Raw genomic sequence first — 12503 nt, 5'->3', positions numbered from 1 at the left:
TTGGCGACACATTATAATATGAACATCTTTTGACATTAATGGCAAGCTTATTTTGGTACTTCTTTTGTATTTGCATTGTGCATTGCTGTTCGATTTCTGTATTCTTCCTGTTTACCCAGTGAGGTAAACATATGCTACTCATATAATCATAAAGTAGGATCCTTATTACATGCTATCAAATGTCTCATCTTAGAATATTCTAATCTTTGTTAAGGAGGGCAATGCATAGTTTATGTTTTCTAGGGGTTAAATGAAGGACCAATAGAAGCTACATCTTTGAACATTTGTTTGAAGTAAGGACAATGTGCCACATGGAATGGGATGGCACAAGCATAGAAAATTTTGGCAATGGAAGACTTTGCCACATCCAATGCTTGCATATTGAAAATTCTTGCAATTGTCACTGACTTTTCATTATCACTAGCCTTTCTCTTTCCTCTTGTGGAAATATCACTACTAAAACTAGCAACTGTTGTGACATTTTCACATGTCGCCCAATTGCAAATGGGGACCCCTACTTTTTGCTTGATAGCTTAGGTGTTTTAGGTTAGGTCTCCTTCAAGCTTGGTGATAGTCATAGTTGTTAGCCTTTGCTAATGAGTGAGGGTCTGTCTTGTGAGTGACAGGATTGAGGGATGTTGCTAAGGTGCTAGGATGTTGATGTTGTCATGGTGTAAAGTTGTCAAGTTGGAAGGCTCTTGTTGGAGTGTTAGATGTCATTTGAGGTTGATGATTGCATATGCAGTGGTAAGTTTGCTTGTAGTTCTGTCAAGAACTGCAAGCACATCACCTAAGGTAGTGTATTTCAAGTCCACATCATGTAAGACCTAGAGGGGTAAAATCGTGTAAATTTGTGTAAGTAAAATTCAACCCCCTCTTGGCACGTATGAATTTGTGCAAGGTTAGGAGGGCTAAAGTTCACCTTCATATGCAAGACTGCCTTGAAACTAGAGCGGATGCAAGGCTACCTTGTGAACCTGCTCTAGTTTCATTTAGTACAATAAGCCCCTCAGTGCCGCTCTTGTTTTGTGCAATACAAGGTTCCATATGTGCTCAAGGGTTATTTTCTATGCATGGACATCCTTAGGATGGGCTCAAGGTTAGATGTTGTGCAATAAACCCCTTTAAGGCCACCCTCATTATGCTTGATGCCATGAGAAAATTCTCTTAAGTGTTGGTTCAAGGGGACCTCAGCAAGTACGGTTTTGTGCAAACCATCATTCTAAATGTGCTCTCTCAGGCATGTTTGTGCAGGAGCAGGTGTCATTTGCGCTCCTCACTTATGCAAGCATACCCATGAAACCTTACAATGGACCCTTCAAATGCACTCCACATTTGTGCACATGACCTCCCTCAAACCTGCCAATAGGGCATTCAAAATTTGTTCAAAATTGTATGCAAAGGAAGGTGATTGATTTAAAGTTGATTAAAATCATTGCAAATTGTTGGTGAAAATGTTGCACAACCCTCCAAATCCGCCAATGATGTTCATTCATTGAATTGTGAAGAATTTTGCACTAGCAGGAAAATTGTTGTTTCACCCTTGATTTCCGCCAATGTTTTGGTCTCACAGAATTTTTACTGCATTTTGCAAGTATGGAAAACGTTGATCAGTTTGCAAGTCTGCACTAAATTGCTGATGCACTCCTCATTTCTGCCATGGTTAGAAATGCTGTTGAAGGTCTGACCTTCAAACTAAATTGTTGATAAGGCCTCTAAATCCACCATGCAACCTAGGCCTCCAAATCCCGCTATGTCAGTGAGGGTTCAATTTGCGCTCAAGGAGGAAGTTATGGTGTAGCAACTCAGTCAACGATCATATTGTGCAAGACTTGTGTTCAAGAATAAACATGCCCTATACACTATTGCACAAAATTGTCAAGCAAGACCTTCATGTTAGCTCATGTATTCATGCAGCCCTGTCACTCCAGTGCGCTCTCACTCACTTGTGCATGCTTACCCACCAATCCTGCTATGCAAGCTTAGGGATGAAATGCGCTCAGGTCAAGAAATTGTTTTAAGTGATACCTCTTATGTGCTCTGCAGGTGAAACCCCTAAATGTGCTCACTAAGTAATGCAAACACAACCCTTGAATCCGCTGTGCTGAGGTTGGGTTCATATGCGCTCATGGGGAATATGAAAACTTAGACCTATAGCACCAAAATCAGACAGGAAACATTAAACTCAGAACTTCAGGGATGAAAATCAGATCCAGGGGGTAATAATCAGATCAAAGGCATAAATCAGACCTAGGTCATGAAGCTTGGAAATCAAACCTTAGAGCTTAAACTCAGACTTAATCTTAATCTGCAGAGCAAGGAGCAGTGCAAGCATGGGTCTTAAAACCTACTCTGCAAACAGGATCTTCATATGCACCTCAACATTTACTTGTTTTTGTGCAACATTAGCCCTTAAAGCCGCTCAGCATTTCCTTGTGCAAGGGAACTACTTAAACCTGCTGTGCAATCCTAGCCTGTAAGGATCTGACCTAGTTCAATATTTTACGAAAGGGAATTTGATAATGACAATGGCAGATCAACCTCTTGCCCAAACCCTCCTTAAATAGCTTTTTTGTTGCTTTTTAAAAAGGGACATTACAATATATGTAAAAAATCATGTGTCCAACGATAGAGAGTATTGGATCTTCCCTATATGCTTTTTCATGATGTGGGATTCCTATCAACAATACTCATAATGAATCAAGTCATCTTTAAGATTTAAATAATGAATTATGTGGAAGTCCGGTCTTTAGTGCTCAAATATTACACTCCTACTTAGTTGTTAAGAAGTTCATCTCTGCTTCCTCTATTTTCTCTTTGATATTATATCAAATACTGACTGATGAGGTGCAATAAATTAATCCTGATAAAAAAGTACTTTTGCAGTGGCCCAAGGGCAGTTTCTGTTGTAAACTCTGCATCAGAAGGGTTGGGTGGTGCAAGGGTGGTTGCAACTGCAGCAGTTCATGATGCGGTGGATGCAATTCAAGAATGTATACAAAGGTGGAGTGATCATGATAAGGTTGACCTTATTTTGACTACAGGTCCAATCTATTCTCTCAAAATACGTGCTTTATTTTTACTGCAGCTTTGCTTTGTTTTATTCAATGCCTTGTTGTTACTAAAAATTACATTATTGGCTACAATTTTCTAGAAATTGTGTTTCAAGATTATGGCAGTAAAGTTTGAGATATTATTCTGGAAAAAATCAACTTTGGGTTTCTCACAGTAAACTATAGTTACTCAAATTGGGTAAATTTTAGCTTTGTAATGCCATATGGGACCTGTGTGTTCAAATTCAATAAGATTAAGCTATTACTTGGACTTGAGTCCATGTTTTGAAGAAAATCAAATTCTACATTCCTTAAGATGCATTGTGGACAAAAGAGCACACAAAGAAAGAATATCAGCTTCTCCCTCACTTGATAGCTAGTGTAAGCAAAAATCTTCTTAGAAAATTTAAAGGATTTCTGAATTTCTGTCCAAATTGGAACAGAATACATATGTATATACTAAATATAATACTGCACAAGATATTTTTGGTTGGTCAATTGTACACCTAGCCTCAGTGAACTAAATATGCAAGGAATAACCATCAAGCTTAGAGCATTATTTAGCTTAGCAGCCATATTCTAGGGTTTCTATTTTCTTAAATTTGATTCTCTTGCACCCATCAATTTTTGCATATGACCCATTTTAACTTGAGGAGCATGCCAAGTGAGGCTTGAATGCTTTTCATAATCATGGAAATCAGTTTGCCTATTTACAGCCACCACTTACAAGAATGATATATTGCATTAGAGTTGGTAGGATTGCACCAGAGACATTGAGGGATTGTAATAAATGTTATTTTCTAGTTAACAATTCTTATGAGAAACTTTACTGTGTCAATTTATAATGTAATTATTCAGTGTTTATTTTAAACAATTTCTTTATAAGTTTCCAAACATTAGAGATAAATGGATGGATTCAAGAAACACTATGTTGACAAGTTGTTTTTGATATGTACATTGCTTTTAAACACATGTTCTGTAGAAGCACATGAAAATGCAATGTGCCTATTCCTCACATCAACTTTTTTTTGGACCTTTTTAATGGCTTAACCGGACATTCAAATCAAGTAGGTTTCCAACCTTGTTTCTTCTGTTTGCAATGCTAGGTGGCACCGGATTTACTCCCAGAGATGTTACTCCAGAAGCAACAAAACCATTGCTACATAAGGAGGCCCCTGGCCTTGTGCAAGTAATGTTGCAAGAGAGTCTCAAGGTAAATAGTTGCTATATTTGTATGTCTTGTTGAATGGAAATTGGAAATTCCAATGAATAGTGAGGGGAAACTAACTGTTTTAAAATGTTTCAATCACTTGCATTGATAATTGAAAAGGTAATGTATTTTCTTACTGATCTGTAAACTCTCAAATTGCAGTAGAATTTACAAATCAAAATTTCATTATTACTGTTCTAATTGCCTAACAAGTGACAGCCTTAAAGAGGGATGAATGTCGTTGAAATTCAGAAAAGTAACATGCTGGAAACGAAAGATTTCAACACAAAAACTCAATAATTTCACACTGGGAATCCTTTAGGGGGAAAACCCAGCTTCACACAGCAATTATCTACCTTGAAGTCATTCATTTGAAAGAACAAGTACAGATAGTGTATAGTATACAACTCAGGTTATTCCTTACTATGTCATATGAACAGCTGAATTCACCTCTTTTAGGTCAATAGAGCAATCAATCTTGCATCTAGTACTTAATTTTTTTTTTGTCTCCTCCCCTATAATTAAGTGCTGTTAGTGCTGGAGCATAACTCATGGGCTTTAGAAGGATCCTCTTTTTATTGGAACCGGAAATGGTACATGTTTGTTTCGGAGTCTCTTTGGTGACCTTTAGGATTGATATTGCAAGTGTGGATCCAACCCCATTTGTATTTGATTTTGCAAATGTGGATATGAACCTGTAAATGTGGGTTTGACCTTGCATGGTTCTGTTGCAGATCTTTTATCGAATTCATCTCACTGATCACACTTGGACTTTTCCTGATTCATATGGGCCAATTCATGATAGCTTCTACTTTCTAAGGATCACTTCTCAACTGTCTTCCTCCACCAACATGTCCTAGATATACCAATGACTCTTTGCCAAATTCACACGTTTTCATATTACATGGTAGTTCTTTCTCTTTTAATACTTGCGATATTTGCTTATTATGGATGAGATGTTCTTCCCATGTTGCACTAAAATTTAGGCTATCATCTAGATATACAAGTATGCATGTATTCGTGAAATCCTTTAATACATCATTCATTAACCTCATGAAATTCAATTTTGTGTGACACAAATCAAATGGAAGAACTAACCATTTATAAAGACCTTGCACTGTTTTAAAGGCTGTTTTCAAGTGTTTTTTCAAGTGTTCTTAATGCACACTTGATGATCACCAGATTTGATATTCAACTTCGTGAATTATTTTGCATGTTTTAGTTGCTCTAAAAATCATCTATTCTTGTAAGAGAATATCTAGTTTTGATGGTATGTATTCAATACACATCCTTGATTTGTACCACTACAATAGACAAACCATGTGGTGAGGTACTAGAGAAAATGACCCCTTGTTCTAGCAGCTCTTGAAGGTTATTTTTGTTTTCATTGTGCTTTAATCGTGCTTTTTGATACAAGCTGATGTTTGGTAGACGAGATTCAAGTAGGAGTTGAATCTCATGCTCCACCTCACTTCTTGGTGGGAGTCCCATAGGGCTCATGAAACACTTAATGAAAAGATGGCAAGCTTCATCAAAGCATTTCAATTCAGAATTAGTCATTGTAGAAGTACCCAATCCATCATTTTGCTGATCTTTCAACAAAAGTAAACAAAATTGCTTAGCTTCTTGAATTACTTGGATAGCTTAATTGGAGCTAACTGTTGCAACCTTTGCCATGCTTTGGTGCTTCTTTATGTTATATCAAATTCTATCCTTGACCCATGTGTATTTATTAGCCCATCTCATGTAAGTTTCACTTCTAACATTTATATATGGATTACACATTACGTCAAAAGAATCAAGAGGAATCACATTTGCATTCATTTCGTCTATGTATTGTGCATTCATGCCAAATTGAAATTTGTGCTTCTCTGTCACTTGTATTTCCACACCCTTTTTCACCCTGACCCCTGCCTCTTTGGCTCCCACAAATGATGTGGGTGATGATGTTCATATGTTTTTGGGCCAAGCTTTTTGACAATTGCTATGTGATTCAGGATTGACTAATTCATAAATGATTAACCCTTGTCTTCTTTACTAGCAGTTTTAATATGATAAGTTTGTTCATCTCTTCAAGTCTATCCTTATCAATTGTGTTGGTAGCTATGCATCCAAGCTTATCATCTACATTAGATCCATCATCTGTTTCTACATCTTCTTGTATTGTTACCATGGGCTTTTTTGAGTCCTCTTTACTTTTATTTTCAGAATATAGTTATAAATGTAATTTCCAACACTAGGCATCTATTTGTCCATCTATCTCATAATGGCTGTGACGATTCTTAATATTTCTTTTTTCCTTCTGTACAACAGTCTTTTTAAAAATTTCAGTTACCATTTAAATGCGTGATTTCGTAGTTTTGTCCTTGCTTGAAGACTCCCTTTTGCCTCTTCTCCTTCTCCTCCACATATAATGCTTGAACACAAGCTTTATCCAAGTCATTTGGACTGGTGGTGACCGCCCTTTGTTGGATGTAGGTGTGGAGTCTGCTGATATACTTTGTGAGCATGTTTCTTTCCTTCAAGTCCATGCCATTTAACATGGCTTGACTCCAAAACTTTGTTGTATAATACTGCACACTTTGTTCACTTGCTTATCAATATAGATCCATTTTATTTTATTTGATTAGTTTTATGTCCATTCAGATAGAAATTGCTACGAGGCAATTCCTTTAATTCTTCCCAGTTAGATACAGTAGGATGTTACTTCATATTACAATTAGCTACATAGATTTCCCATCATAGAAATGCACGATCCTCCATTTTGAGATGTGCAGAAGTAATCTTTTCAGCACTATTAACATTATGTACACTAAAATCATAGTTGTCAGACTCCGACTCTTCAAAAATTTGGCAGACCCAAAATTTGTGACTAGGCAAAAAACTGTTGAAAATTTGGCAACTTAAAAAATTGCTTATATTTCTTTAAAGCACATTTTTTTTGCAAAATTCAATGACAAAATGTATCCAATGAGTCCATAAATGAGTACAAAAGTGTTTTCTATTAAATTTGACTCATTTGAATACAAATTAAGTACAAAATCATATCATCATGTGGAATCCTACTACAATAGTTAACTAGCAACTAATATATTTTGTGACGATTGCCTTTGAAAATCATCATCATAATTCATGAATTGCATATTTTACACATTTTACATCTTCCTCTTCCTTGATCTAGTGAAAACTTGGGAAGCATTTCTAATCCTTGCACTTCATTTCAGCTCCTCACTCGGCATTGAAGGCTGTGTTTGTGGCTTTGACTGGACCTCCATCCCACTGCTAGATGGCAATGATGACTCCTCTACCTTATTGTTGTGCGTTGCACATGCTCCCTGTCCCCCCCTTCCTGTTTTGAGCCTTTCGTCTTTGCCCTGCTGAGTTTCGCGCAGAGTGTCTCGCGTCTTTTCGAGCGAGTCTGCGACTGTTCCATAAAGTGATGATATCGAGGAAATGAGCCGATGAATCCATTAGGCTAGTCTAGCCCTCGGGCACGAATGCCGAGAGTTTGTTCAAAATTTTGAAAATCGCCTTGGATAGGCGTAACGTGGTGGAAAGTGGCATCGCCCAAGCGGCGGGATTTCCTCCAGTGGTAAAGAACTATGAATTAGTAGTAGAGGCTGCCCGACATTATGAGCGAAATTCCAGATTAGTGCTCCTCGAGAATATGACTATCGCCGACTTCTCTCCTGAGGCCATTGGTGATGCATTTGACATCCCCTTTCCAAACAATCCCACAGCTACAACCATAGATGAAGCACAAGGGGCATATGATATGAATCCGGCCTGATGCAAAGCATTGATCAACGAAGAATGGTACAAAGAGAAGAGGCTTTCGAGTGCCAGAATTGGGAAGAAGACCCCACGAAGTGATTTTCATAATGAGCATGGGGATATGATCACATTACTCAGCCGAGTCATGGGACTTCCTAAGTCCAACTACTTTGAAGAGTGGATGTTCTATTTTACAGAGCAGGTCTTCGCTGGGAAGTCTAAGTTTGATTGGGCCCAGATCATAAGTGATAACATCCACACTCAGCTGATTGAGCTCGAAACGAAGAAGTACTTCACCATGACCTCTTATTTGGTCTATATGTTCGCCAAGAACCAGCCACTGCTAGGATTAATAATGAAAGGTGAAATCGGGAATGGGCCTGGTCAGGTGAAGGTCTATGATTGTTACCCGCAACTGCACTACCAAGATATAGCTCAGAGGGAAAAGAGCAGCCCAGCTTATGCAGTTGGTCAGTATGAGCGCGTCAATGACGCCTTCACAATGCGCCTGGTCAGGCTAATGCAGGGAGGATTACACATAAGGCTCTCAGAGCAAGCTACTAGTCTAGTATAGAGGTATGGAGCCTGGTTCATTCAGTTCCCAAGGTTCTCCTACATCCGAATAGCTGGCTTTGATGGTGCACCCCTCTGACTTCCACGGTACCCAACCGACAAAGTAATTCTTATGGAGGTTGCAAGGCAGTCACGCCTGGCCGACATCTTACTCCGAGAAAGCAAGCAGGTTGGATTCACATTCCCTATGATCATAGGCAACCATGATGTCCACTTGAAGACCCCTACCCTAGCAGAAGAGTCCCTTGCAGAGTTGGCCTCTTATGGCCTATTGGACCATTTTCCAAGAAAATATTTCGATCATGATAATCTGGGGAAAAGAGCCTATGGTAGGCGGTATAGAGCAAAGGAATCAGTTGAAGACTATTGGAAGAATTGCTTTGATGACTACGAGGTTAGGAGACAGGAATATTCTAGACTGAGTGTGCAGCAAATGCGACTCTTTGAATACCGTCGGGTCCCAGATCAGCTCACAGATTCAGGGAATTGCCTCCAGGTCCGAGAATTTGAAGCAGTGAGGCATCTCTTACCAGGCGTTGATTGGTCCCAGGACCCAATCACTGATTTCGAGGCAGTCATGGCAGCCCCAGCAAGGTACACAGACCAATGGTTACATCAGCAGATTGAGAGGCTAATACATGAAGGAGTCCAATTCACCTACCACCTAATGGGTACCCTTGATTCTCAGTCCTCCGAAGATGAGGGAACGTCTAGTGCACCCCGGGAAGAAACTGAGAAACCAGAGAAAAGAAAGAAGGCTAAGGCTTGCAGAGGGACTCGGACGTCCAAAAGAACAAGAAGGGAAAAGATTCCTATAAAGAGACCAGAGGTCACGTCATCTTCAAAAGACCCCAGTTCGTCCGACGATGCAGTAGATTTGAATTGTATACCTGCTCCGCCTTCCCAGAGTGACATCGATGCATTTGAAGCCAATGGTCCTCCTGCGCCCGATGTGCTAGACACCGAGCTAAGAGCCCTCGAATTGACCGAACTGGGTAACCAAATAGAGGAAGGAGAGATTCCATCCACCCAGGGGGTCAAAGTGCATGAACCTGTTCAACAGAGTCGTCACGAGTTGTTGCTCCACAATACAGCCAACGATGACTCCATCGTCGAAGGAGAACAAAGGATAGATGAGACTCATGAGCTCGAAAGAGCTGAAGAACGACCATCACATGAAGATGTTAGGTAGTTGTTCAGCGAAATAGGGGAGAATTCAGCTGCAAGCAAAGGGCTTCACACCTCTTTCACTCCTCCAGTGGCAGGGCAGTTGCGAATCTGTGGTGAGTCGGCTGAGAACGTCAGAGAACAGAATGCAGACTTAACCTTATCATCAACCCAGACAGTGCCTCAAGAGTGGTTGATTGCCAGAGCCCAGCGCAAGGCCGCCACCAAACCACCCATTGATCTAGAGGATATCTTCTCGCACATAGACCAAGCAAAAGCTAAGGGGAAGAAAAAGCCCAGGGCATATTCTAGAGTGACCAAAGACGAGCAAAGGAACCGCACACTTCACATTGCCACCCCGCCTGTAGACAAGCCAGCAGATCAGGTTACACTGGCAGATTATAGCATCACAATTGTCCCCATCGGACGAGCCACTAAAGAACAAGAAAAGGAAGAATTTAAGGATTCAGTGTAGAATATACTCAGGCAGCTCGAAGAGATAACAGCTGAAAAGGACATGTATCGGGCTCGTGCTAAGCAAGCCGAAGGATACATCGATCAACTCCTAAGGCCACTACACAATGCCTCCAAATCCCATATTCCCCCGACAACATTGGCGCAAAGGACCACAACAGAATTTGAAGGAGTACGGGACATCGCAAAGGCCGTCAGGGAATGGATACAAGACATCAAGAAAAGGAGAGAGCAAATCCTTAAGGAAGTAAAAGAAATGGCCCTCCATCGAGAGCTCACTCTAGTCAAGTTATTAGAGGTAAAGAGGGAATCCCTTCACATGCACGAAGTGGCAGCCACTACCCTCCCCCTCATGAGAGCTCTTTTTTGGACACACGCGTAGGTTCCTACATTGTCTGCCATCATAGATCCTCACAGCATCAGTGTTCTTAAGGAGTGGTACTGGACTATCACCATGAAGAACGACACCAAAGAAATTATTGACAAGGACAGTGACGCATGTGAAGTGATTCTGGGGAACATGCAAGAACTAGGTAAGACCATCCTCCGATCAATGGTTTCGGGATGGATAAACGACTTGTCCGATAATGCAATCCAGCCGGACTGGGAAGAAAGATTGGGAACGGATAGGATTACCTATTCCACTAAGGACTTGAGTTTTGCTGGTCAGTTCCATTCAGACATATTATGCTTTGAGCGTAATCGCTCCAGCGGGAAGGACGATTTAAAACATGTGGACTAGTATCTTGAAGGCATGCAATACAAAATTCGCCATCCTCCCATGCCTCCATTCAGTCTGCTCTTCCAGTTATGTATTAGGTTCCAGGAATATGTTCGTGAGGAACGGGCAGTAGGTCATGATTTATGGCAGGAATACTTGCATGGCGAAGATCAATTTCTAAAAAAGGAGTGTGAGATTGAAATAGAGAAAGTAATTTCTCAAAAGTGCTTTTTTCCCTCTAAATCTTAAAAGTGCACTTTTGCACCAAAAAGTGACAGTTGACTTTTGGTCAACAAATGTAAAACTTTATTGATGCACCTTTTGGGATTATTTCAAATTGCTGTAATTGTCCCTTTTTGGGTAGTTATTGCCCATTTTGGGGTGGTTGTTGATATTTGCATCCCATTTATGGGTATGGGCAGCCATGCTTTATGGATGAATCTGGGCCACTTGTTTAGATTAAATCTAGGCCATTCATCCTTTTTGGAATCTATTTAAGGGATTGGTTTTCCCTCTTTTTTAGAAGAAGTTCTTGAATTGTTGCGAAAGCTCTGGAGAAATTTACAGGAATTAATGCAAAGAATTAAGACTATTTTCAAGTTTCCCTGTGAGTGCATGGTCTCCTTCTTCACTTAATTTAGAAATCTTTTAGTTATGTTTATTTCTTTTGCATAGCATTTACAAGCAAACATCTGATAGAATCCTTGCAGTCCACACCATTATGGAACGGCTGGTTGCCTTTCTTTCTGCATGGTTAATCTGGACCTTTCATGCTTAGTTCGGTTATCAAACATATACTATGAATGTAAAAGTTCTAATACTGTACTTGATAACATGGAAATCTTGTTTCTCCTTTGAAGATTGCACTGGATTTATGCAAACATTGTGCTTGAGCAGGTGGTGATGTTTAATCTAGTTTCTTGGAGGTGTCTGTCTGCTTGACTGAATTTGCTATCTTAGTTAGAACTTACATTTCATGTCTCTCTCTCTCTCTCTCTATCCTTCCCTCCTTTTTCCCCTTTTTTTATTCAGAAAATCTGCAGTCTCATTAAAACAGTATCAGATTAACCGAAATCATTTGATAGAAAGATTATAAAAGTTCCAGGGAACTTATCTATAAATTACCCATCCAACGTAAGTCCCCCTTGTGTTTCCAGCATAAACACATCAAGCCACTGAAAAATCCCGCAGTCAAGACCTGACAAAAGAAACCTTGAGGTTGTCTCCTTTGATCAAACTTAGAAAACAGAATTAGAGACTTCCTTATCTCAAGAGAGAGTAGGATAATCAGTTGGTTATTCTATTCTGCGTTGGCCGTATGGAGTTTGCAGCAATGCAATTTTAGACACGTCAACACTTATCAATGTGATCTGATGACATTCTAGTAGCTCCTTTTACTGCGGCCACATCCTCCATTGCTTGCATTTCAAAATAAAAAATCTCGTCTGCAATAAACAATGGGGTCTTGTCATCTTGCCTTTTCCAATCGCTATATGATCAATGTCATACAAATCAATGACCTCTAATTTGT

General features: G+C 39.8%; 1 protein-coding gene across 1 annotated transcript in view; it reads left to right on the top strand.

Moving 5' to 3' along the window:
• LOC131042433 (molybdopterin biosynthesis protein CNX1) overlaps nucleotides 1-12503 on the top strand; it is a 202917-nt gene that overhangs the window by 164885 nt on the left and 25529 nt on the right. Inside the window, exons 11-12 of the mRNA XM_057975702.2 lie at nucleotides 2887-3044; nucleotides 4160-4266. Coding sequence (XP_057831685.2) covers nucleotides 2887-3044; nucleotides 4160-4266 — 265 coding nt within the window. The remainder of the gene's footprint in view (nucleotides 1-2886; nucleotides 3045-4159; nucleotides 4267-12503) is intronic.

This window comes from Cryptomeria japonica, chromosome 1, assembly GCF_030272615.1.
Source record: "Cryptomeria japonica chromosome 1, Sugi_1.0, whole genome shotgun sequence".
NCBI classification, from domain to species: domain Eukaryota; kingdom Viridiplantae; phylum Streptophyta; class Pinopsida; order Cupressales; family Cupressaceae; genus Cryptomeria; species Cryptomeria japonica.
Note: the sequence above shows the minus strand (reverse complement) of the source record. Positions and strands in the feature narration are given on the sequence as shown.